This window comes from Polyodon spathula, chromosome 15 (genome assembly GCF_017654505.1).
Source record: "Polyodon spathula isolate WHYD16114869_AA chromosome 15, ASM1765450v1, whole genome shotgun sequence".
In the NCBI taxonomy this organism is placed as follows: Eukaryota; Metazoa; Chordata; class Actinopteri; order Acipenseriformes; family Polyodontidae; genus Polyodon; species Polyodon spathula.
In genome coordinates, this window is record NC_054548.1 from 5628259 (window position 1) to 5654594 (window position 26336).

General features: G+C 35.4%; 1 protein-coding gene and 1 long non-coding RNA gene across 8 annotated transcripts in view; one reads left to right on the forward strand and one right to left on the reverse strand.

Moving 5' to 3' along the window:
• Window positions 1–9240: 9240 nt before the first annotated feature.
• The window catches only part of LOC121327720 (dachshund homolog 1-like), a 160691-nt gene continuing 143595 nt past the window's right edge, over window positions 9241–26336 (reverse strand). For all 7 annotated transcript variants that reach the window (XM_041271874.1, XM_041271873.1, XM_041271872.1 and 4 more), the window contains 5 exons: window positions 22043–22188; window positions 19941–20088; window positions 19520–19663; window positions 19002–19070; window positions 9241–10060 (listed from right to left, as the gene is read on the reverse strand). In XM_041271874.1, coding sequence (XP_041127808.1) covers window positions 10023–10060; window positions 19002–19070; window positions 19520–19663; window positions 19941–20088; window positions 22043–22188 — 545 coding nt within the window. In that variant the 3' untranslated portion in view covers window positions 9241–10022. The remainder of the gene's footprint in view (window positions 10061–19001; window positions 19071–19519; window positions 19664–19940; window positions 20089–22042; window positions 22189–26336) is intronic.
• On the forward strand, window positions 12395–22033 carry LOC121327721. The gene is made up of 3 exons (XR_005951605.1): window positions 12395–15641; window positions 20925–21006; window positions 21937–22033. It is a non-coding gene; the product is annotated as an uncharacterized LOC121327721 (long non-coding RNA).

Genomic DNA, 26336 nt, shown 5'->3' on the forward strand with positions numbered 1-26336 from the left:
CACGTTCATTTTACGTCATGAAAATATTCCTCATGGCTCCCACATAACAGCTCTCTCAGCTAAAACATAAACATCATACAACTCGCCCAACACAACGAAAAAAAGAATTGAAAATAAAATAGAAAAAACACTGTAGAGTAGAAAGGTTGTAAAGATGCACATGTTTAGCAACATAACTTGTATTAAGCCTGTTATCTTCACTGTCATTCTCTTTATATTTAAAACATCAGACAACGGAATGAATGCTCCAGAGTGGTTTAACCCTTTGACCAGGTCCGACCTTACAATTTTCCCTTTCCAGTCCGATGTCAGACCTTGTCCAACATCATCAAAAAGACATAAAGCATAGGTCTCTAGTTGTTTTTTCTCCGAAAAGCAGAGAAAACCTTTCAATGGCTGAGTGAGACCAATAAGAGCCAAATGAAGCCGAGAAGGGTTTATCTGATAGCCCCATGCACCACAGAGATAACACGGACACAAACAAAGGAGGTAGCTGCTTCCGCATCCAATGCTCAAAACCTATCACAGACATTTGCAGAGCTTTTTGAGATGTTATACTAAAAACAGCATGGAAAATTGAAACTTTCTTTAACCTAAAGTAGTAAGATATGTAAAAATAATATTAATTTGGTATAACATGTCTTTCAAAACTGCATATTTGAGCTAAATGCAAAATAGATACTTTTTTTTTTTTTTTTAGCTACAGTTACTTTAATTGTATTATCAGTTCTGTGTCATGTAACAAGCAATATAATAATTTCACGAAAACTGTGACAGACTGTTGAAATCCCTGTAAAACATAAGGAAGATATTTTTCTTTCACCTTGGTTTATCGTCTTTTTTTGTGAGATTTCTGGAGACACACGACAGCCACTATTTACAGAATGACTGTCTGTGAAGAGCAAGGCATTATTTTTCCACCCATGTTTAGAAAACTGAGATTGCTTTCAGGAGGATGTGAGAAATTTACATAATTTGTACTAGTTTTCTGTAAAACGTGCATTTTAACATTTTAACAAATGTCACAAGAAACTACATAAAAAACAACAAACCCAGGAAGCAAATATGTCCTTAAGCTGTGCTTTTATTGATTTATAAACACTCTGTCAAGCTATCTCCTCTCTGCATTGTAATTTAGATATGGGAATATATCTGTGAAATATATTGATTGCATTATTGATTGAAAAACCAATTGCTGTTGCACTCCTGTTTTACCATTTAAATCCTGACACAGCTTGACATGTGAGCTTCGATTTTGATATGTGACAACATGAAAGCTTTCATAACCTGTCCTCTATCAACTTGTAGAATTTACAGTACAGCAGTGATGTTATCAGGGTTGTTCTTGAGTTGCATTAATTAAAAGGTGTTCTGAGTCCTGCTGTTGGAGCTTTTGGATTTTTGCGAAAGACTGTTTGTGTATTTATGTTACCTGAAAATTGCTGCACTGTTATATCACTTTTCCATAGTTATGTAACGCCCCTGGGTCAGCTGTAACTGTGTTTGAGGAGGTTCTGTTACCCACCTTCAGCAGGTGCTCAGGGATGTCAGAGATGGGAGAATTGCCACCAATCGGAATCTTGGTTTGTCTTCCGAGCAGAACCCTGTTGCAACAGTTTGTGGGTGTGGGGGATTACAGTACATCTAATGTTTTCACATATACACATCTCCTGAAAAGAAACAAGTGTGTTTGCTAGTATCTTGTTGATAGGTATGAAAGTTTGCTTTTGTTTTGTGCCCATTTTACCTTTTTTGGATGTAATGTTTAGTCTCTTATTTGTCATTTTGAACATGAAAACCATTAAACAGTATATCTCCCTTGCGGCTCAGTTTTCTTTACTATACATAATAACATCTGCAGTAAGCTGCGAGAAACTGTATTTGTCTCAAGGCAGAGCACGTTCTGTCCAGACAAAGAATACATCCAGTTTGATAAGGAATACAAGCACTGCTCTACTAGCACTTTGATATAGTAATTTTTTCCATCTATATTGTGTCATTTTAAGGTCATTCATTATTATGGAAATTATGAGCTAGACATGCAAGTGGATTTTATTTGTATTAGATTGTAGTGTTTTGTATTCCTTGCATACACGCTAGTAAATTGGTTCAATTTGTTTGTTTACTACATTGTAGTCAATTTTAGGTAGCCTGCACCTTATGCTAGAACATATTTGTCCTCTTTCTTCAAGTGGTTTATTGTGTAAGTATTTTATTTTAAAATAATTTACTATTTGCAGTTTACAAAAGCACATGCAAATGGAAACAATGCCTTGAAGTTTTGAGTAATCTCGATAAATACTGTACAATCTTTAATGGTAATGGATACTGCAATGTTACTTTGAACGACTTAGAAACATCTACTCAGCGCATTACTTTCAAGGTATCGGTGACAGGATGCGAGTGGTGCGGTGTACAACGTGAATATCCAAACAGTACTCTCAATGAAAAATATCCATAGTTATTAAAAGGAAGCAAATAATAAATCAGTCGCCTCTATGATTTATAAATCATGGTTTATAAATCGAGCCAATATGGTGGGTTGCAGTCCCAAACAAGAAGACACTCCAAAACCACAATCCCCTGTGCACGAAACTGTGCTCTGTAGGTCCTGGAGAAAGTGGTGCTCGTGTCTGTACTGTGTTTGTGTTGTGAAGGATGGTGCTCATGGTTTCCTGCTGGCTCTGTGGCTGCAACTCCTGGGTCGCTCACTCCTCCTCTGTAACAAAAGAATAACAAACGCAGCACTGTGGAGCATCAGAACCGTCACCGTAAGGGCTGTACTCATGAAACGACATCCCATTTGTACCACCAAGCTCCTCCCTGCAACCGGCCCATTGCCATGGTTTATCCAATCGCTGCCTGACCCGTATCTGATCACAATGGTGTTGTTTAGAGTACTTTCAGCTACGCGCTTTCCCCAAGATGGCCCACTTCTGGTTCCAACCTACTGCTGGGTCCACCACTCGAGCCTTACTATTATAGACAACTTTTATTAGCGATTCCCTCTGACAATGGTTCCAGTTAGATTTGTAGTTCGACTGGAATGTTTGTACTTCCATCTGTATAGCTTAGAATTGTGCTTATTCTTACTGTGATTGACTGCAAAGGCAACAGGGCTAGCCAGACTGGATAATGTTTGTTGGGTTGTTTTTTACTTCTGTACAGTTTCCTAGTAACAGAAGACGTATTCTGGCAGATGTAGTTGTTAGTGGAGGTTTTAGGGGAGGCGGGAGGGGAGGCAGACAAGCTGTGCAGCAAAATTGCTATGGATATTTTTACGCATGAAATTTAAATGTAGTGCATATTTCTGATTTTTTAATGTGCAAAATCAGCAGCTACACAGCTTCTCTGGACCACTGGATGCAATTAGGCAAAATTGTGAAAGGCTGATGTGACATTGCCAGTACAGGTCTGTTTCAGTCAAAAAGCTAAGTTTTTGCCCTTCCTGTTGGCCATATCTGTTTTTTGGCATAACTGTTTTCAGTGTAAAATATGAATATATTGAAAAAAATTACATTGTATAATGGCAACTTAATGCAGAAGCATAATTTGCACTTTTTTATACTAGGAAAACATTTGTAATTCTGTACTGTAATTGCACTTGTGTCCTCCAGCTCCTTGATTGGTATTCAAGACGTGACTTGGGGTTTAAATAGGGACTTTAACAGATATTTTGGCGGGATGGAATAGTCAAACACATGAACCACAGTCCAACAATAAAACACACATGGGGGAAAGTCATTCAAGCATTTTGCTCTGTTTTATTAGTTTCACAACCACAAATAAACATTTTAAGAATACCTAAAAGTCTAAATGAATAAGTGATTTATTTGCAAGTTTTATAATTTCAAGGAAAATAATGGTGCTAGTGATAGTTTTGAGTAAAAAGCAGGCTTTGTGAATTCCCCCCACATTTGCACCACTGGTTCAATTGTTGTTTTTATCTACATAAGCAATATGTGTATGATTATGCTACAGAGGGGGGAAAAGGTAGAACTTAATAATATGAACTATTATATAGCATGCTTCATTGGCTATTTAAATGTGTTTCTTCAAGGGTGATTGCAACTTTAACCTAATTTTCAGTAAAGAAGAAAAGCCTCAAAGCCAGACCTTGAATTTGTTTCTTGAATTATGCAGTGATCAGTCAATTATTCATCTCCCCAACCCGTGATGGCTATGCTTTAAAAAGCATGCAAAAATGGGGCTATAGAATGCTGTGCTGTGTCAACACATTTTACTTTGCTTACAAGACATATTTTTGTTTCAATGCCGATTCTACTTTTCTTCATGCTGATTGTAATAAGGCACCTGTTACAAATCAATTGCACTGTGTATCTTAATGGTCACAGGAAAAAAAAAAGAAGTTTCCCTTTTCATAGTTACTGGGTAATTTATGAATCAAGCCATAATGAACTAGTGCTTTACCAGACAAGAAACTGCTGCAGAAAATGATGAAATATGATCCTTGTCTTAAGATAGAGCTTGTCAACAGGTATCACCAGAGGCCAATACATATTTTAGTATACATGCGTGAATGACAAGAACTGTTGCACGGAAACATCATCTAAGTCTCAGCTGATTGAAAAAAAGCTTTCAATCTGCATTCCTTTCCAGTGAACACAATTGGTGATAATGACCATTAATTAAAAAATGGCTATTATTCCCCACAAACTTTGCTTTTGTGACCAGGACAGTGATATTTCAAAATATTATTTTTCCAATGGGAAAATGGACAAATGTGTGTCTTTTTGTTCACATAAAGTCAGAAAAAAACAACATATGAATCCAAATTAACATGTATTTATACTAAAGTAATACAAAGATGACTACAAAAGATTTAGAAGTGAGTTGTTTTTCGAGATTTACAATTACACTGTATTTACAGTATAATTGTAAATCTCGAGAAACTACTCACTCATTTACACACTATTCATAAATAATATAGTTGCAATAAACATGCCACTAACAGCAATATAAATACAAAAAAGTGACTTTTGCTGCAGATGAATTGTTAGGCCATGGGAAAAGTATTCAAACAAATGTGAGTTTCCCTTTCAAAAGAAAATATCTGCCAGTTCCAACGACTTGAAAAAAACAAGTGTCGACCATGCCCCATAAATCACAACATATTACAATTCTAAAAGAGACCATAGAAACATCACCCAGAGGGATGCCTGCATGATGGTGCTCCCACATGCAGCGCTCACAAACATAAGGTGATCTTCCAAACATAGATACGCTTCAATCATTGAGAAGTGGAACAGTATCCCTCAAGAGCTAGATACTGTCATCCACAGTAGGCTGCAACGAGCAACTGTGTATTACTATTTTATATGCAGTGTATTTTATAAGTCATGCTGTATGTCATACATTTTTCTCAGAATAATGAGCAATAGCTAAATTACTTGTGTATCACTGGTACTCGGAAAAAAATGGCCATACTCGTTACGAATTCTCGGTTGTGCTCAGACTAGGGCACACCCCTATTTTCTGCAATTTATTTGAAAACATAATTATGGTGTTCTGAGTGAACCGCCTAAGAATTGCTCCAACCATTGGTAATAAGGCATATAACTGTTCGAAGACATACTCTCAATGTTGTACTTTATTTAATTGTCAAGTACTCTGTCCTGATTATAAAATTATAATGATTTGCCTGAAAACATAAAGTAATAATTACCTCAAAAATAGAAACTACAAACACAGTTGTGTAGCGAAGGTGGGATAACTGTTGGTATTATAAGAGAAACAACAAAATACCCTTAAAGTTATTAAAACAAATCCTCCCAACCCCCACCCCCCAAATATGTAGATAAAAGAAATACAGATGAAGCCGCTTTATATCAGGATTGCCATGTAGGCATCATTTGTGAAGTGGGTCATGATATAAAATGGGTTTCACGTTCGCCTATGGCAGCACATTATCGGTGCGAGGAAAAAGTAAGAAAACTAATGATGAAGTAAAGAGCAGTGTTTTTTAACAAATGCATATATTTTACTACAGGACAAATACCTTTTGTATCGTTAACTAGAGCAAAACAGTTTGTGTCATTATCTAAAAAAGGCATGAATTGTCGACCGATGAGATCTATCAATTATGCGTTGCACTTGGTGTTTTTTTTTTTTTGCTGTTTTTTTTTTTTTTTTTGTGAATAAGACCTGACTGTTAAAAAAGAAATTTGGTGATGTTGGTGTTTTGTAACTGAACTGTATCCTGTTAAGACCGCCCACGCAGCATTTGACTGGCTGCACAAAATGTGACAATAAGTCAGTTTGTGAGATGGCATTCAGAGAGGTACTTTCTCAAAAGAACCTATGGTGCAGAGCGAGTAGTTTTTGAAAGATTGTGATAATAAACGGGGCATGATATTAAGCAAGGTGATATAAAACTGGTTAATCTGTACATGTCAGTAATTCATTGTTACTGAGTAAAAGCATTATATCAAAAGGAGATACAATCTTTAATCCCAGACTAGTGTTAATCGGAGTACAGTATGTGAAACTAGCTGGAAGTGTTCCACTTCTAAATTAGTACTTTTTGAAAAGGGCACAAGATAAAAAGTGACAATCTTATCCATAACTATTAAACAATCCATTGAGGTTGACACTGAATTTATCATTTTTCTAATGCAAATGTGAAAACAGCACAAACAGCATTATTATGTCATTTTAATATGAACTCCAAATCCGAGCTGTCGGAAACTCAGCCAGTCAACCTAGAAAGATGATGTGGTATGATTTAAAAAACCAAAAGTACAGTGTTTGATAGTGTACCTGAAAAAACTTGTTTTACTGTAGTGTGCACCCACACACATGCACAAACACATGGGTTAAAATACTTTGTGGTGATCAGCACAATGCCTTATAGTATAGAATCGTGGGGATAGTACAGCAAATAACAGCTTCATACACTCTGAAACTTGTATAAATAAATGATGTAGATGGGAGCAGTTTGCTTATCTTGCAATGAAGAATATGGGAAAAATGTGCTTGTTAAACAATAACCCGAGTGTGCTTTTATTATGTTTTTCAGCGCAGTAACTCATGATACAAAAATAGCAGCTGCATGTTAAATCACAAATTATTCAGCATTATTCTTCTAGCAACGTAAAAAGCTGACTGTTTTTTTTTTTTTTTTTTTTTTTAAAGATCCGCAACACCAGAAAGCAAATATTCTATCTGTGCTAACATAGTGTAATTAAGGGAAACAATACATACAAGGTGGGAGATTTCAGACAGTTTTATTAGCAGATTGTTGAAAAGAAAAGAAAATACAGTAAAACGTGGATTCTCACATTTAAACTGGACTCAAAGAACTAGGCTACCATAGAAAAAGAAAACTTGCATTCTTGAATTATGATGTAAAAACAGTTCTCTTTTTGTACAGATTGTGTACAACAAAATTTGTAATAACCCTTTTTTTTTTTTTTTTTTTTTACTTTTAAAAAACGTTAAATATATAGATAAAAATAGACAATTTTCATAGGTCCTACGTGAAGATGAGCACTATGATCTGTTCCAATGGCTTGCATAGAGTGCAAATGTGGCTATAAGACAGGACAGCCTGACACAAATATTGTTAAGATAAAAAAAGCACCATGAACAGAAAGCAGTTGTATGATAAACAGCGGAATAACAACAATAACTTATAATGCAGTCTTTCTAGAAATCAAATATTTGAATGCTCTTTCTTGCTCCAACCACTTCTTAAACCCCTTTCTCTATAAATGTAATTTTGACTGTTCTCGACAGCAGAAAATGTACACATTTGTTAACCCAATAAACGCTAAGTGGTGACTCTATGCAAGGTGTGGAGTGATGAGAAATGCTAGCAAGTACATGTATTTTAAATGGTTTTCTTTTTTTTTTTTTAAGTGACAAAATGGTTGTCATTATCATACACAGCCCACGAGCTATTAATCCTTTAAAGACTAAAGCCTAAATATTTTCAAATCACTTACACTTATTCAGTCAAAACCTTTTAAAGAAAATACTTTATTAATGAAGTGTTTAATAAACACAGATTTATAGTGATATAGTGAACAGTATGCTTCAATTCTGATATAGATAACCATCTCCCTTTTTTTAAAACATGAAACCATACCCAGTTCATGTTTAACTGCTGAGGTGAATTGATTTCAGGATTAGATTTTTTTTTTTTTTTTTTTTTTTTACTGTATTTAGAGAGTTTTTTATCCTTGATTCACAATATATCATTACTAACTTTAAAAAAAAAAAAATTCTGATGGAATAAACCATCTGCTTGTACACTTTTATAAAAAAAAAAAGCCTGAGGCTAAAATTGACATACAGTAAACAGCTCTCTAACCAATTGACAGCTGATCCTTAATACATATCTGCATGTATGAATATGTTAAAGACATATAAACAATGTGATATTTGTTTTAGCGATTGCTGAGGACACTGTTTGATTAAAACGGACATTTACAGATGTATTTCCTTTGATGTTGAAGGCTTTGGAAAAGCAAACTAGCTGTTAAAGAAACACCTAATTAAAAAGACTTCAGATATTGTCCCATAAGAGACAAAGGTTAAACCAAACTGAAGCGCATCAAAGAAGATATTTAATAAATTGTATTACAGTTTATAAATAACTAAAATAATATTATTCATACAAAATGCATATTAGTAGCTTTTAAACTGTTTTCGACTTTCAAAAGTAGACTTAAAAGGGTTAACCGATCAATGAATCATTGTGAAATAAACAGAAAGCTACACTACAAGGTAGGTAGGTAAGAACTGTGTCATCGGTTTACTTCCAGTTACCTTCACAATATAGAGACAGTGAATATTACACAGAAACAAACCTGGCCAAATACAAGGAGAGGAGACAGAATGTAAGAGATCACTCAGCTTTAATCAATGCATCAAGTGATCTTTAAGTCAATGCTGTCACAAGGATGCTTGATGCTGCTAGAAAAGTAAACCTGGTGTCTGATTCACAGCACAGTCACTAATAAGAAGTATTCAGGGCTCTTGTTGTTGTTGTTTTTGTGTGTGTGTGGGTGTGCGTGTGTTTCTTTTTTAAAAATATAAATAGAAAGTGGCTAGCATAAAATAGTTTTTGTATGTCCCCAGACACCCAGGATTCCAATCATTTAATACCATGACTCCAGGACAAACATGTACATGCCTGCATGCGTTAAAACTTGAAAGGCAGCTCTCTGGCATCAGGGTGACAAAACAAAAATAATAAAATATTTTAAAAAAAAGTTGAAAAAAGTGAACTTCCAATTTTAATGTTTTGTTTCCTAATAAATCTACTGCATACATAATACCTTCTTTCAATAATGTGTTTTTATATACATACCATCTTGGTTATCATTAATTTTAAAAACATCCCATCACTTCAGATCAACAATATACAATGTGGTGAAAAAAAAAAAAAGACAGCGAATTGCATTTTTCCTTACAAATTTAAAAAGCTTTGAAATCAAAGTTTATTTTTCATGTGTAGGCTTGAACACACAGTCTAACCAAACACTTCTTCAGAAGCCTTCCCAAACTTGTGTATTTCACAATAAGTGTAACAGTTTTAATGTTGTATGAAAAAAAAAAAAAAAGATTCAGGTTTCACTTGAAGCTTTCTTGCTGGTTTGAGTACAGTATAAAAGTCTTCAACTTTACAGTATTGGGTTTAAAAAAAGGTCTGCTGCTGGATATTTCATTCTGCTGTGCTGTGTCCAGCTTTCACCGCAGGATGTATTAGGGGTTACAAAAGGCAGTAGGCCCCAGTTTCAAAGCCCAACAGCAACTAATCAGTCATTGTTTTGTGATGAGTCTTTTTTATATTTATGAACCTTCTAGCCTCGAGCACGGGTGGTAATAGCAGCTTCTGTAGATCACTCAGATGTATTCAGCATTAATTTGTTGTTAAAAACAAGTGGACATGCCAACTCAAAGAACTTGCTCTGAATGCTTCCTCAAAAGCTTCTTTTTTTGTTGTCATTTTTAAGTCTTTAATTTAGTCACAGAACCGCCTCTGCGTAGTTGGTTCAGTACATCACCGAAGTTTTCAGAAAAAGTCTTCCATCTGAAATATAAAAATAAAAATATATATTTTGAGTCAAGGTTTACTGTGTTAGTCTTGTAACGTAACATAAACACCTGTTTTATTACAGTAACAGATAATATTCTTGGATCCTGGTAATAAAGACATTACAACAATTTAAACAATTTTAGCACCATCAAAAGATCTATTAGCTCTGTGCCGATATAAGCAAGTCACACAGCCCAACATGCCGCTTCTATGCCAGCCTTGAGCCGTAATATCTTCTCTGTGTGAAAGGAGCTTAAGAAGTCCAGAAAGGAAACAACATTGAAAATTACTATGTCCAATAATTTTGTTTAGTACTAAACATAAATAATGATCTCATTCTTCCATAATTTAACCATCTGTCCACCTTAACTTATCACAATGCAGACCTTGTTGTTGTGTGCAGTCTTTGGATCATACTCATTTTTGGAAATTAAAAATAAATGAAAGTTGTGAAATCTATTGTGTATTCTAGTGTTATAGAGGGAATGGATTTGGCTCACAGCCTTGTGCACGCTGGGGCATGTCAAAGTTCTGAAATCAGAAAGACGGGGTGGTGTGGGGTCATCACCCCTGAGGAGTTGGGAAAACAGAATTAAAGGAGGTGTTTCGTAAGATAGGAGGTTTATTTCTAGTTGTGGGACTAATTAATAATGAAGTATCTTTTAAGTGACTGAAGAAGTGACATTCCAGCAGGTTTTGGTCACACATTTAGAACCACAGAATCGCAGCCAAACCTCAATGTACTGTTTGCTAAAATAGTAACACCAAGTGATTTCCAAATAGCAGATTCTATATTGCTGAATTGAATTAAGGGTGCCTTGAGGTGCTACAATAGCTCCACAATGAACAATTCAAGTCATTTTCTAAAAAAAAAAAATAGCTTTACATTTAAAACTGGTGTGCCTAGGCATAAAAAGACAGCTCAGTTTATTATGTTTGAAAAACCATGTGATGTGAGAATAGAAGAGAAACAGTACGTTATCATTAGTATGTAAAATATCCTTTCTGAATTCAGATTCCAAATATTTTTATTTAACAAATGTAATTTGTTATTCTGACAGAATTAGGGTGATTACAGTAAGACAGTCAGTATAAAACTCAATTACATGAAGTGGATTCTTATTAAAAGGAGTATAGTATAAGACCTTATTCGCAAAACGTTACACAAATACTGAGTACAAATTAGTGTAATGTAATGTGACAAGCAGCATTCAGCAAAGTGCAACAGTGGCTCACATTGCTGAAACATTCAACACTGGCCCAGGCAAACCCATGTCCACTCATAATGTTCCAGGAGAATTTGGTTTAAAAATAATAATATAATAATATAAATAAATATTAAACACCTTAAAGGATATTACTAACACAATTCCTTTGTTTGTATTTAATAAAATATTCAAAGTAACAAAACATGCCAGAATTAAAAAAAAAAACATGTGTTTAAAACATTTCTTGTGATATGCTTGTTTGAACACAGCACTGCACTCATGATTCAAAGCACTTAATAAATTGCATTTCCTGTAAGGAAGCAGCTTTATTGAAAAAGGCAGCTCCTGTTCTCAGACGTTATCTCCAGACACCTGTAATCTAACAAGCTTTGTCCATTTTCAAAGAACACTCATACGTGCATGCTTGAGCTCACATACGCACTCTGTCGTGGAGATGGAAAAAGCATCTGTTAGGCATGGCTCAGGAGTTTGTTTGATGTATGGTACCCGTACGTTTAGTATAAAAAAAAACAAAGAAAGATAAGGAAACAAATTGTAACCAGCATTTTCTTCATTCAGCCCTGTAACTAAATTATTTAATTTTAGCGCAAACTCACAAAGAAGTGATGACAAGCTAGAACAGGATGTTTTGCCAAGCTTTTGACAAGACAACAAGGGCAAGTCAAAATAGAAGCAAACAAATATCTGGGAACAGTGCTTTCAAACAGTCGAGAAAATATTCAGCACAGGAAACAACTAATTAGACTTGAGCCTTTCTGTGATTTTATTTTTATTTTTAATTAAAACTTCTTTTTTGAAATTGTTATACTGGGGATACAATTGTGTTCACAATTGTCACAACAAACAACAGTGTGTGTGTGTGTGTGTGTGGGTGGGGGGGGGGGGGGGGGGGGGGGGGGGGGTGATAGACAACCTGACTATAAATAAATAAATATTTAAAAGTATTATTTGTTATAGCACTACGATGAGGGAGGCACTGACGACATAATCTACGGTATTAGCGAATATGCACTCTTTCCATAACTGGCTGTACTAGAATGCCTAAACGTCACTGGATTCTGTGTTGTTTTTTTTTTTTTTTTTTTTTTTTTTTTTTTTTTTATAATGTTAACTTACGACTTAGCTTAGCATGGCCAACCTTGATTCATGTAGTTTCATGTGAAAAGAATGAAACCATAACTCAAAGGAGAAACCTGTACAACCAAACCTGCACTCTCTCAACATCTAAGGACCATAACAGAATGTGCTAGTTTAAATATGACACCACTACCATTTTGATGTTAAACTCAAAAGTGCAACAACATGTTCATTTTAATTACAGTACCTCTGACCTGCATATGTATTTCTTTAGCAGCCTTGTGAACTTGGCTACTGTTATTCTGTTTTCTTTTCAGAGAACAAAAGCTGTTCCAGGAAAAGACAAACACAAGGGCTAATTACAAAGCAAATCTGAATCTCCAAGGCATTGCATTCTGGCCATTTCTATTCAACACTATGGGATTCTGTGTAAAACTCATTTCAGCATGAAGTCATTGCTAAAAATAATCAGTGTGTGAATCTGCATGGCTCACAGTGTGATCTGTGTATTCTGTGTCCAGGCGTGAATTATTCCTATACTCATGCAGCTGTTTCAGTCTGCCTTAGTGACAATCAAACAGCTTGCATTTTGACTCATACTATACAGAGGGATGAACCTGACTGGGTTTACAGACTGATAATGTCAGAGTGATGTACAGTAAACTGACCACAATCATGGAACAGTCATTATAATTATAATAACTCATTTATAGGAAAACAATAGGGATTTACATTCTTCCTTTACCGAATACAGTGGAGATAGGTTAGGGCTCATTAGTAACGTCGCACAGGCAATGTGAAAACTATGAAGTCAACGAATATGTCGGGTAATATCATCATTTAAATCCTTGTCAAAATGTTTATTCAGCACAATTTCATACTTTAACAGCCATATAAAGAAATCCACTATTAACAATCCCTAAGCTTTTGATTTTTGCTTTTATTTGTAAGCTCAGGCATTCTTAATCCACTTCAGAACTGTGTAGTGCAAGGTTAAATGATGTGTACTTTAACAGTGCCTGTTGTTGTGTAGTTGTTAAAACCTGTTTATGTGTATGTGATGCATTTACAACAATATTCCAAAAGAGTACGGTACATCATGCATTTTAAGATGACCGCTCTGCTGTATGTGTAATGCAACCCATTATAACCCACTTGTCATGCCCTTATCTTTCATTACAAACATTATGCTAGGCATGGCATTATCAACAGCTGGAGAACATCTATCATCTGTATAATACTGGTAAGCACATGGTAGCTCTATTTAGCCTTAGTTAGAATTGAAAGAATTGAAAACAACATAATCTATAAAGGAACCTCGGGTTGTAACACTAGGAATAAGAAAGCAATACTGACAGGTAAGGTTAAAAAAGCAAAGCCTAATTTTCCCGTTAAAAATGTGACTATGATACATCTAATGTAGCCTAGCACATTAAAAACGAGTTCTGAAGTTAGAGTTTTTATAAAAGAAAACCGTCATTAAAATATGTAGCCAAGATGTAGCTTTTTTTTCATTCAAATCTAGATGAGACGTTCATTAAAGAAGAAAAATATTTCATCAGATGCTAAATAAAACAAAGGGAATTTTTGGCTTCTCTCAGCATAAAATTCCTTTGAAAGATTAATTAATACATGTAAATTATGCAAATTATGCCCATGCAAATATTTTATGAAGACAATTAAGGGAACCATTAATTACTGCCTTTTTTGCTTCAGTGAGATTCAGTCATTTAATTTTAATTTCACTTTAACTGTTTTGATGTTTAATCTTGCAATAAAGAACTTTATCTCTCCAAGCAGGGTCACTTAAACTTGCAAAACACATCAAGTGGCAAGCAGCAGAAATCAGGAATGATATTCTACATGCTATGTTTAGCATCACCAGGAATTTGTGACAAGATGCACTCCCAGAAGCTAGGAGGCTAGAAATCCATATGAGCTCATTCTTGGAATTGGTTCAAATACTGGAAAAGCAATTAATTTGTACTGGCTGTGTTAATACATGAGAATTAGAAAGTGTGACACAAGACAAATAGAGATAATTACTCCTCTAAAATGATGTTCTCCTTAATAAGTTTTTTTTTTTTTTTTTTTTTTTTTTTTTACAGCAGGAAATTATTACACTGATTTTTGGTTACTAAGGTTTTATTCGCATAAATTATTTAACATTGTCATCAGTAAGAGGATGATTATTCAAGGTTTGTGCTAGCACTCCATCCACAGCAGGGAGAGATACAATATAGGCAAAGTCATCTGGAGCAAAGGTAATGCTTCTTCCTTCCATGTCATCAAAAGGCAGTCATTGAGTTTATTACAGATGCAAACAAGACTGATTTTGCTTGCTTTCACAGCAAGGCACGTGAAACAACTACAAGAAAACATTATTTACAAATACTGGTCCCTAAATCATACCCTGCCTGGACAGTTACATGACCAGAAGACCATTTTTGTGTTTTACACAGGTTATGAAACATACACAGAATACAGAGATTGGGGTAGATTGGTTATAACAATATACCAAAACAGCACGGTTTTCTATAGTTTAAGGAATGAGGTGACCATTCATCTATTCATCTATTAACTCATTAAACACTAATCTTCTTAAATAACTAAACAAGCTTGATTTATGAAGTAAGGCATCCTGGGCTCATATTTTTGCTGGCTATTTTAATATTGATTTAAGCATTACAGAACACAAAGGCTGGTCCTAAACATGGGTTCAGAATCACTGTGAAACTGGTTATTACAGGGTCTAGGATCACCTCATATTCAACACTGGGTCTGGAAACATTAAGAGTTGGGCAGTAAGTTTTTCCCTCTCACAATTTTAGTTTTGACCCAGAACAAGGCTTCTCAGCATGCCCCAAAGTACACTATGTAGTGTTCAAAATAAAAAACACTGAAGACATGGGAACGGGGAACCAGTAGCAATGCGTTTGTAATGGAAGTTTTATTTTGGATGCACGCATTTAACTGAAATGCTCTCTTGCCAACAGTGTGCACATGGAATGTGTTCAACTGCATGCCAGAGATGATTAATGAGATGATCATGTGAATAAAAATATCAAAACAATCAGGATAATGTTGAAATAGATATCACAGGACAACATACAGAACACAAGACAGCAACAGTAATGAGTTTGTTTTAAACACAGTGTTCAGTGTTGCTTTAATGGCTGAGCATTAGAGGGTTTTAAAGTAATCTGATATCAATAATATATGTTAACATAATAGAGCATGAGGAATAAATTATGCCGCTTGACCTTCAGGTAAGTCAACTCCATACTAAATTATTTTATATTTAGATGTTACACCAGTAGTTTAGCAGTTTGATTAAATCAAATGACACATACCACACCATATCTTATTGACCTTGGCACAGGGCATTCTTTAATTTACACATGTAAACTTTAGTATTTATGTCTATTAACAATGAATAATAATAACACAAAATCTTTTAGGAGAGGTGCTTGATATATACAACATTTACATGTGTTACACTGGAATAGACTTAATAAGATATCAAGCATATGGTAGCAGTTAAAGGAAACATGAATACAACAAAATTACTTAAGCATTAAGATCTATTTATGATAAATATTTAGATTTTGCTGATTAATCCTGAAGGCTCGCATAACTGAATTAATGTTTATAGCAGACACATTTTGATTCTGTGCCCTTTCATGTTGGAACCTGGTTTCCAGTTGTTCCTTTGAAAATCTTGGCAAGGCATAATGAAATAGCCTAACCTAGCCTAGAAATGTTTTCAAAGTAATACATGTTCACCACTATTCTCTTCCTAAAGAGAGCATTTATAGGTCCCTAAGATCACGCTGAAAGGTAAACCTGTCATTAGTAAATGTAGCATTAGTAACAGTAGTCTCTAAAAGTGCTTCTGTTCTACTGTACAGTAAGTCCTAAATCCTGACAACAAACCATTGCAATAGCTTAAGTTAGCAGCCTATATTTGACTGCATTATTTGCTCAGTATAATTTTCAGAGTTCCCAACGAATAATTTGTTTTTTGTTTTGTTTTTTAATTTATTTTTTTTATTATTTATTTAGTCGTTGCCACATGCGTCCTCAGAAACGTGTCCCTACCTAGCCATCTTTTTTCGCACTGCAGATCCATAGCAAAGCCATCGGACCTATAGTGCTGGAGAACTACACAGATCTGAATAGCTCCACTGCAGACACGCAGGTGCCTTATTAGCCACAGGAGTCGCTGGTGCGCGGTGAACCGTGGATTGCCCTACCGACTTAGCTCTCCCAACCTGGGCAGCACACAGCCAGTTGTGCGTTGCCCCCTGGGAACTCTCGGTCACGGTCAGCAATGACATAGCCTGGATTGAAACCCGTGTTCTCCAGGTTATAAGGCACATCCTGCACTCCACACGGAGCGCCTTTACTGGATGCGCCACTTTACTGGAGCCCCAACTGTGTTGTTTTGATCCACCATTTACTTACAATAAAGAAAAAATTCCTTGTTGCTGTCTCTTTTTATCATTTTTTTTTTTTTTTTAAGGCAATACCATGTAAATGAAGCGAGCAGAATATTAGAGAAATGTACAGGTGCAGAATGTGTTGTGTACTGTAGCACCCCAAGGCTATCTATAAATGAAAGCTGAGGCAGAGCTATGTTGCAGCACAGTAACAATGATGTCATTATTCATTTGCAGTTTATCAACACTCAGCCATCTCCAGAGCTTAAACTATTAGTGGTGCTAAATTATGGGTATACCAAAGGGAGTTAACAGCAAGCTTATAGTTAATTGAAAGCCAATACACAGAGTTTTAGATTGCCACAAACTCTTCATTTAAAATATGCAGTTTCAATTTAAAGAAGGCACAGTAAGGTTATGAAAACATGACTGTCATCTTACCCTTGTTGTGGCTATTGCTAGTACCTCCTAAACATTCTAATTATGGATGAGAATCTTTTCTGTTTGCATCGTTAGATGGGGAAAGGGATTAAACTGAATTAAATGATTCATAATTATTTAGTCAGACTGCCCATATGGCACGGCTCTGAAACAGAAATGTTAAATGAAATGTAACATTTTTAATTAAAATCAACAGTATAAATTCACACCATTATAATTACACACTCTGTCCCTCCAAAAAAATGCTTCTTCAATTACACATAAAGCATAGTCTTATACACAATATAGTGTATACCACACAGTACACAAAATCATGGGTTATTTTTTGTTGATACAAAGTGGTAACCAAATTACATTTGTGTCTATGGTTTACATGAGTACACAGTTTCTTTACATGAATGAATTGGTATGTAGCACTCAGCCCACGGTGAAAGATACCACATTGTTCTAGGTGGTGTTTCTACCAGATATATTTCATACATGAATTAGGGCCAGCATTGCTAGAAGATAGAAGTGGTTATACTCTGGTGTACTGATGTATTTAATAAACAGACATGTTTTTGGTTAGTCAATTTGTGTGGAATTTCACATTTTGTGTTATCTGTGTAATCAGTAAAACCATGGCAACCAAGGAACAAAATTGAGATTTTTAAATCTCACCAAGTATTTACCTTGACCAAGCTGAAAAGTACAGAGAACTATTGTGCAATACACTAAAAACGAACAATAATGCATCTCTCCTCTCCCCTGGCACATAAATCTGTTACCTGGCAGTTTCTCATCCCAAGCTAACCAATCCAAGGCAAAATTGATTAAGTAAAACAAAAGACTGTATTGATTGCTTACAGTCAGTAGAAAGCAAGTGGACAGTCAAGTAATTGAGCGAGCCATTATGACTCACTGGTTCATGAGGTTATTCACTAGTTCAACACATTAGTTTATCCATGTTAAAGCTGGTGAAGAAAAACGTCCTGGTGTGAATTGTGTGCAGGTTAAGAGCCACATGAGCTCAGTGGGCATTCTTTTCTCAGTTTAGTCACTAATGCCTTGGAGGCCAAAACCATTACAAGAAAAATGTATAACCAATTCAGTATATGCATAATTTACCATATGGCCCAATGGTTTCAATGAAAATTTTTCAGTGAAAGGTTTGTTTTTGAAAACTCATTTAGAAAGGCTGAAGACATATAAAGTACTGTATGATCATCACCCCATTGCAAATTAACTGCAAATATGAAAACTTATTTTCTCCCAGACTTAAGCAGCATTCATAATGCGTAAAATCACGATAACTTGTTTTGATAGAGCTTGCTTTGAAATAGAACACAATTCACGAGTAGAGTACATGTCCATACGCATTATAGCTGTTTTTGTAAGCTAGGTAATATAAACCAATCAGAGATCAAGGGAAAGCCCAACTAAATTGTCATGGCACACCAAATGGATATAATTGTTCATGCACCAATAACAATCGAGGAAAAATATTTTACTTTATGCTAAGTTTGAAAGAAAATGCATTGTTTATGCAAAAATGATAGGTACATTACATCTCATTAATTACGATTCATTAACAAAAACGGGTAAAAAGATCAGAATAAGACTTGTAAATAAACACAATGATCTTGACCTTGTTTGCACTTGGATTGATGTGGCCCAGATGGTAAGCTACATGCTTGAACAGCGGGCTGAGACTAAGTAAAACTCATGTAGCAGGAAGTAGATTTATAGCCTTCTCAAAACATGTACCTTGTATTGTCCTTTCAGCATCTGTTCTGCCACTGCCACGGTCAGCCTCCATCTCCTGGGTCAAAGACTCTAAAAGAATTGAAAGATAGAGCTACTCAATACTAAAAATGTTTCAAAATTGTCTGTTTTCTTTTTAAATAAGTAAAAAAAGTAGGTTTTTTGGATTGCTGCTGATTATTTAATAGTTTTTAGAATAAAGGCATATTTGATCCAGAACTTTTTTCAATTTAAGAAACCCAATACCTTGATTTTTTACTGGTCAGTCCTAGAACCTCAATAGTCATGGTGTTAAAAACAGAAACATGCCTGCTAACCAGCTGATTCACACATTATGCACATCTAAGGTATCTGGGGTGGCATTTGAACTTTAGCCATCTAGAATTACTTCTGTGGATCATCAGACTGCCATATACATTATTATATAGTATTTTCAGAACCAGGCTAAAGCAAAAGCCTTAGTAAAGAATCCCTGCTATAAGTGCTTTCTGTATGAGCAGTATGGATATTTTAAACCTTACCGTTGAGGGCCCTGAGACTCTCTGTAGAAGCTGCCTGCTTCAGTGTCTGTTCTGCTTGGTCTCGCCTTTTGGTTTCGTATTCAAGTGCTTCCTGTAATTTCCTTTTTGCCTTCTTCTCCTTCTTTAACCTCTTCTGAATTATTGCTGGTTAAAAGGATAAATGGCAGGTAACATGTGCAGAGTGATCCCGACTCACAATGTGCAAGGCCTCATCTGGGTTGCCACATTTTGTAGTTCTTTCTGCTGCCATCTAAATCTAAATGAATTAGCTTTAATTATGATGCTTTATATTCAAAGTGTAATACCCATCTATATGCATCACTTGTATACAGTAAAACAGTAGTTCACTGGGACACTCCCTCTATTAAATGCCTACAGTTCAAAATGTTAGCTCGATGCATTACTAGCTGTTAATGGGTACCTCTGTTTTTCTGCTCCACAGCTAGCTGCTTCTCTATGGTTTCTCTGAGCTCTCGCTCCCTGAATAGCTCCATTTTCAGCTCAGTCTTCTCCATCTGGATCTGCTTCTCTTGGGCTCTGGCGTTGTCGATGGCAACCTTTAAGAGGCCCTGTGCACATGTTTACATTTTTTTAGACATAATACTGGGCCAAAAAGTAAAAACTAAAAAAAGTAGGGCTTGTTTTTCAATAATGTAAGATCAACTTAAAACATTTTTCCTTAAAATAATATGAGTTAATTCAACAAAATATGGTCCTGTATGTTTTATAAGTGTTTTATTCCATAGTTCCAATATGTTTTTGGACATTATTATCATTATTATTATTATTATTATTATTAGTAGTAGTAGTAGTAGTAGCAGTACTGTAACCAGACAGTACCTATATGTTTTCTACTTCATACAATGTAGAAAGGATATGCATATTTATTTTGCCTTTGTTGAAATTATATATTTTTTTACTTTAGGACTTAATTAAAATAGATCAGTACAAATAAATATAAAGTTGTACAACATTAACAACATTCATCTTCATCTCAAAATTAACATCATGGAAATGTGTTCTGTATCCAGCCAATATAATTAGAAATGAAACAGGTTATTTTATTAATTGTTCTTATCTGCTTCAGCCCAATTTTAATCAAGATGCCAAACCTCAATTTTCTGCTTGAATTCCTCATGTTGACTTATCCCTTCACTGTTTTTTTTTTTTACAGCACTGTAACTAAAGGTCATTTTGCAAGACGACTTATTTTACAAATGTGTTATGGGGCTAGATTTAGAATTGATTAATTATAATATACCATAAGCCAGTGTAAACATAGTGGAAATCATTTCAGTGTGATAGATGTACAAGTCACAAGTGCAATGAGCTGATCAATCTCAGCCCTCTATATCTAATGCACAGCTGTACACGTCACAAAACCAACCTTTGACTTGGGTTTCAGGTCTGCTGGTTTCCCTGTGTAGACTATTGAGGATGGGATGTGACAGCCAGCAATGAGACACTCTAACCAGCATTGGACAAAGGTGAATAGCGTGCTTTAAAACTGAGTTAAATGAGTTTCTCAACTATCAAAGGGTTCTGTCCCTCTTCTGAAGAGTATGTGAGTGATAAACAATACATCCCCTACCACGGTTGTAAATACAACATTAGAGCTAGCGGTATTACAAAAAAGCAAAATGATAACGACCTACATGCACCGTATGCATATGTAAAAATGTAAGCTTAACAAACGGATGGCCAGACAGAATGCATATTTAACAGTTTGACGAACTTATTTCCTATCACAACTTTCCCATTATCATTATGCATCGCTAGCTAATTTGCATACATCATTCTGGATTGGTAATCTGCACCAGGAGTATAGCCCATGAACTGTCATATTATTTCATTTTCTCTTATGCTGTTCCATAATATTGCTCTTTTTCATGTTTTCTCCTCCTACTATGTTGGTAGCAACCTGCATTTTTATTTATGTATTTATTTTTTCTCAGGTGACTCATTTTACATAACAACATATCCTTTCATCTCCCTTAATAAATGACCTGCACCAACATCAAAAGCAGAAATATAACTGGCGAGGGAACCCAGAGTTCCTTTATATGTGTTCAATTCAAATCACAGCTATTAGCTTTTGCACCTATGTTACAATATATTAAGTTAATTCAAAATCCTAATGTTTTTATCTATTTCACAGTTGTTTCGCCAGAATATGGTGCATTATGATATAGCATATTGTTTATAACAATATGCATATGCTTACTTGCAACTCATCAACTACAAATCTCTAATGCCCAGAAATTGCACAATCACATAAAATATATATTTTACAAAGATTGACAACAACCCCCCATTAATACACTATGCTTATTGAGCTGCAAACTGTTCACTTTAAATATAAATATATATATAAAAGTTGATTGTATAACCTTGTCATTCTTTTATCTGTTAACCAGTATTTCAGACATATGTGCATTGGGGAAGCATACTAAGAATGCAGAAGACTATCCTTAAAGAGCGTTGGTCAAAGTCTGAAACGTGCTGCCGTCTTGAAAGAGATACCTGTATGTTGGTCAGAAGGGTCTCTATCGAAGACAAGCCATCAGGAAAGAGGAAAGGTGATGGGAATCCTGGAGGTAAATGCTGTCCTGCCAGGGAAAGTCTTTCAAAGCTGTCTCTTGCAGTCGGAGTGCAGAGTGGAGTCTCATCTGTAATGAAAACAAAAAGAAGAATTATGCTTTTCTGTTTTTTGTTTTTTTTGTCCTAACTATTGCTAGTTATTGTGCCAGCCTCAGTTTTCCTACTGGATATGACTGGTTCTATTCCACCTTAAGATCTATAATATTGATGCACATTGTTGAAATTAAAGTACCCAGAGGTTCTCTATGTATATACTGTACATACAAAGTTAATACAATTTCATGTGTTCATGTACCAGAGGCCTGGTCTTCTGGCAGTTAATAATTACAGTTATTTACTATTACTATTAATTAGTACAGTTAATTATACTTTAAGTACATTGAATCTTTATAATTAGTTAACCATAAATTATGAAACTGGAACCACTATTAATCCCAGGACTAATCACATAGACAAAGGGTATATATAAGACAATTCCAGAACAATTAACCAGTGATCATGGTTTTAAACTGGTCAAACCTGACAAATCACTGTGTGTTTTACAAACATTTTCAGCCAGTTATGCCAGCTAGCTAGGTCATTATGCCCTGTGTGGCTTGCGATAAAACAAAATAATCTACCAGTATTCCTTCAGAAATGTAAGAATGTATTAAGTACCTATGACATTTAAATACCTAAAGCATATAAATGCTGGTCCATAAAAAACAAACCTTACACACATGGCATTCCACTTAGTCCTTGAAGCCTTTCGATGGGCTAAAAAGCTCTTAAATAACAAAGGCTGATATAGAGATACATTCTCAGTCTTACCCAATATGAGCTAAACAACCTTTACCTTGTTTTTACTTTTATCTTTATTGTATTCAACACAATGTATTTGACAAACGCTGGTGTAAATATCATTCAGTACCGAGACACTGTAAATTTCTCCCCAATAATTTTAATTGAACTCCATTCAAATGTCAATCGTGTCTACCATGTGCCATTTGCCCTTTGTGTAGAATTCTCAAGCTTTCTTGATTATATTTCTGTAAAAACTTCTGACATGTGAAGTCTTATTCAAACCCAGTTCTTAGACCGCAAAAAATGAATCAGAAATAGTGAGTTATTATTACCAGTACCTGCATTTAACATTTACATAACAGCTGCCTGGCCTAAGTTTAACACACTATTGTATTGAGCTATTATACACCAGATGTTACATGAAACGTGAAAATGTCAGTTATAAATGATTGATGGTCTCGCATTCCCATCTCCAAAGAAACTCTGATTATTGATGTTTTGTGTAGCTCTTGTCACTGCTTGAGAACATCCTATTAGATTTTAAAAATCAGCCCCCTTGTTCAGAATGTCTCGTTTAATGTAATATTTATATGTTTATGCACATTTTGACTGAGAGGCCCCAGTGTGCAGGGGTGTTTAGAAAATTGCCTGTTCCACCCAGTCCATATGGCATGTTTGCTCGACCAATGTGAGGTCTACCTTTCTTTTCCACCGGGCACATATGGTAGGCCTTAGCTAGCCAGGGCCCTGGGTTTTCATCAGAGGCCATATGGCAATGAGAGAACAGTGAGCCCTCATTTACCTTGTATTAATATTTCATCCTCTCCCCTGACAAAACGGTGAGCAAGTTTGGGCAGATATATTTGATATTCGGAAAAGAGTTGTCTACAAAATCAATACTGCAAAGGCAGTTTTGACATGAGCTGTGAAATGGACTCAATATTCTTTTTATTAGGAGAGGTGAATGCTGGTGATGATGTCGCTAAACCTCTTATTGTTACACAGTGATTGATGGTTAATCTATGTGAACATGCTTACATGTTATGACTGTTGAGGGGAACATGCTTTAATGCTTTTACTGTTTTTTACAAAGACTTTATCAAGAAGTTTAGAATCTGGTATTATATACTTGAACAATGTATCCACCATTACAAGGACTATAATTAATACAATGGTATCTATAAATGTAATAAGAAAAAAAGGATTTGGGGAGAGGTGAATGGTGGTGATGGTTTTCCTTTCAGACATGATTAATTCATGCAGCATATAGTACCAGGTGTATGGAGATTATGTTTTGTTTTACTACAACATAGCTACAAAACAAGAAATATTTCTTAACCTAGGTATAAACATCAAAGTCAGATTAGCTTAGTTTGAGGGAACATGCTTTTCTTCATACAGTAGTTACAGAATCCATACTTTGCGATCACTAGTTTATTGCTTTACTAATTTACATCCTTAACTGGAGCGGTTCACTTTAAAGACCCACTCAGCAGTTGCAAATTCATGTCATGAAATCCTTAAAATATACATGCTGTTTGCTATTCAACTGACCAAACTGTTGCATGTCACAGAGACAGCACGGCTAAATAGTTGTAATTAATTTTCTATTGAGTAATCCAGCTACTTTAAGCACAAATGCATGGCTTATTATAAAATCTGGGATTGGTATCAGGATGAGAATGAGGTTCCACTTTATGGGATGACATGGACAATGTGTTGCCCTTGGAAAATAAGCTATTATACTGTAGTTTATCGCTGGTATCCTCTGAGATTCAGGGCCCCCGGTGGTTCTAAAATCTGAGGGCTGCAAAACAAAATGTTGCTTCTGAGGACTTTAAACAAGTTGCATCTGGTTTCTATAATCTTCTGGCAGCCTGAATAGGTGCTGACTGCTCACTGTTATCCCACCCAAGGTTACAGGGCCTGACTCTTTAATATCATCTCCCTGTCCGCAGAGACCAAATCCCATTATGCCTCGGTGAAGGGTTAAACAATATCATAAAGAAATACATATTGCACACATTCCCCATTTAGCAGATGTCATCCGAGTTCAAGATTTAGAATTCTAAGCAGCCAGGCCTCAACCTGAAATGTCCAATCCCTCTGTGAACCCTTTGGTCCCCGTCAAATCTGTGATGACATCATATCCCATCCATCAGTTCTTTAAGGGCTGCACTTGCCATCTGCTCTGCAGGCTATCATAACTCCACACACATTTACAAGGTAACAGGCTGCACAATGACATTATCTCAAAGCTGTCATATAGACAAGCTGCTAAAGATGCTAAAAAGGAATGGAATTTGAAAGCCAGAAATGTCGTTTTGCAATCTGACATATTAAAAAAAAAAAACATGCATTTAAACAAAATAACAATTCCTTAATTCTTTAAATCTGCAGTATATACAACTGAGAAAGAATTAAAGAACCACAATTAGAAATCTACTGCATACAAACTGCAGCTTGGCTGCTAAAGAAGTCTGTGCTCTAAATGTATTTTTAGTTAAACGGCAGTCAGTGTGCAGAGTGGAGTCTCATCTGACTGATTCAGACCCTAATTCAGGCACACTGGTGTATACTCATTTGATCTAAACAAAGGCTTTGACTATGATTTCAGGAGCTGCTTTTCATTTTGTGTTGCCTGCCATCAACATATATTATTTAGGTTAGATCTACCAAAATATCTTTACAGTAGTAAGTTAGCACCATATAGTGTAAAGCTATGTATAGTAAGCAAAATTAGAGGAAACGTGTTTCAAACGTGGCGATTACAAAATGTAAAAAAAAAAACCTGAGGAAAAAAAAAAAAATAAGAAAAGGAAAACTGAAGTTACTTATAAAAAGCACTGGCATTAGGACCATGTGATAACCTTATCCTTAAACATTGAACTTTTCTTTTGTCCTCACAGTGGAGCTGACTCGATGCCAAGTGGTTGTTCCCCCCTGTGACACTGCCTGATTTTAAAACTTTTGATTTTTAATGTTAATTGTACACCTCCCCTTAATTTGTGTAATCCACTCTCATGCAGTATTTATTCCTGTTTACACTGTAATCTAAATTACATAGAAATAAAAGCAGCCCCTCTTCCCCCATCAATATTCACAAATGCCTGCCAAGTCTTGGTAACAGCTGGTCCTACATTAATTAGTTTAAACTATTTATTTCATCCATCTCCAGAGCAGATTGAGCAAAAACATACCTAGCTTCTGCAAATGCCCTGGAAACGTGTATTAACCAATGGTTGAACAATAGGCATCCACTTGTAGGGTATGTGGTTTTTAATTTTTAGAAGAAATGGGGCGGTATAAGCAGTAATGGTCCGTTGAGATCATACATACATTATCCTTTTTCAATGTGGTTAGCTCAAAATAATTAATTAGGATAACTAAACACGCTACACATACAAATACAACTGCCAGTCAGTGTATATAT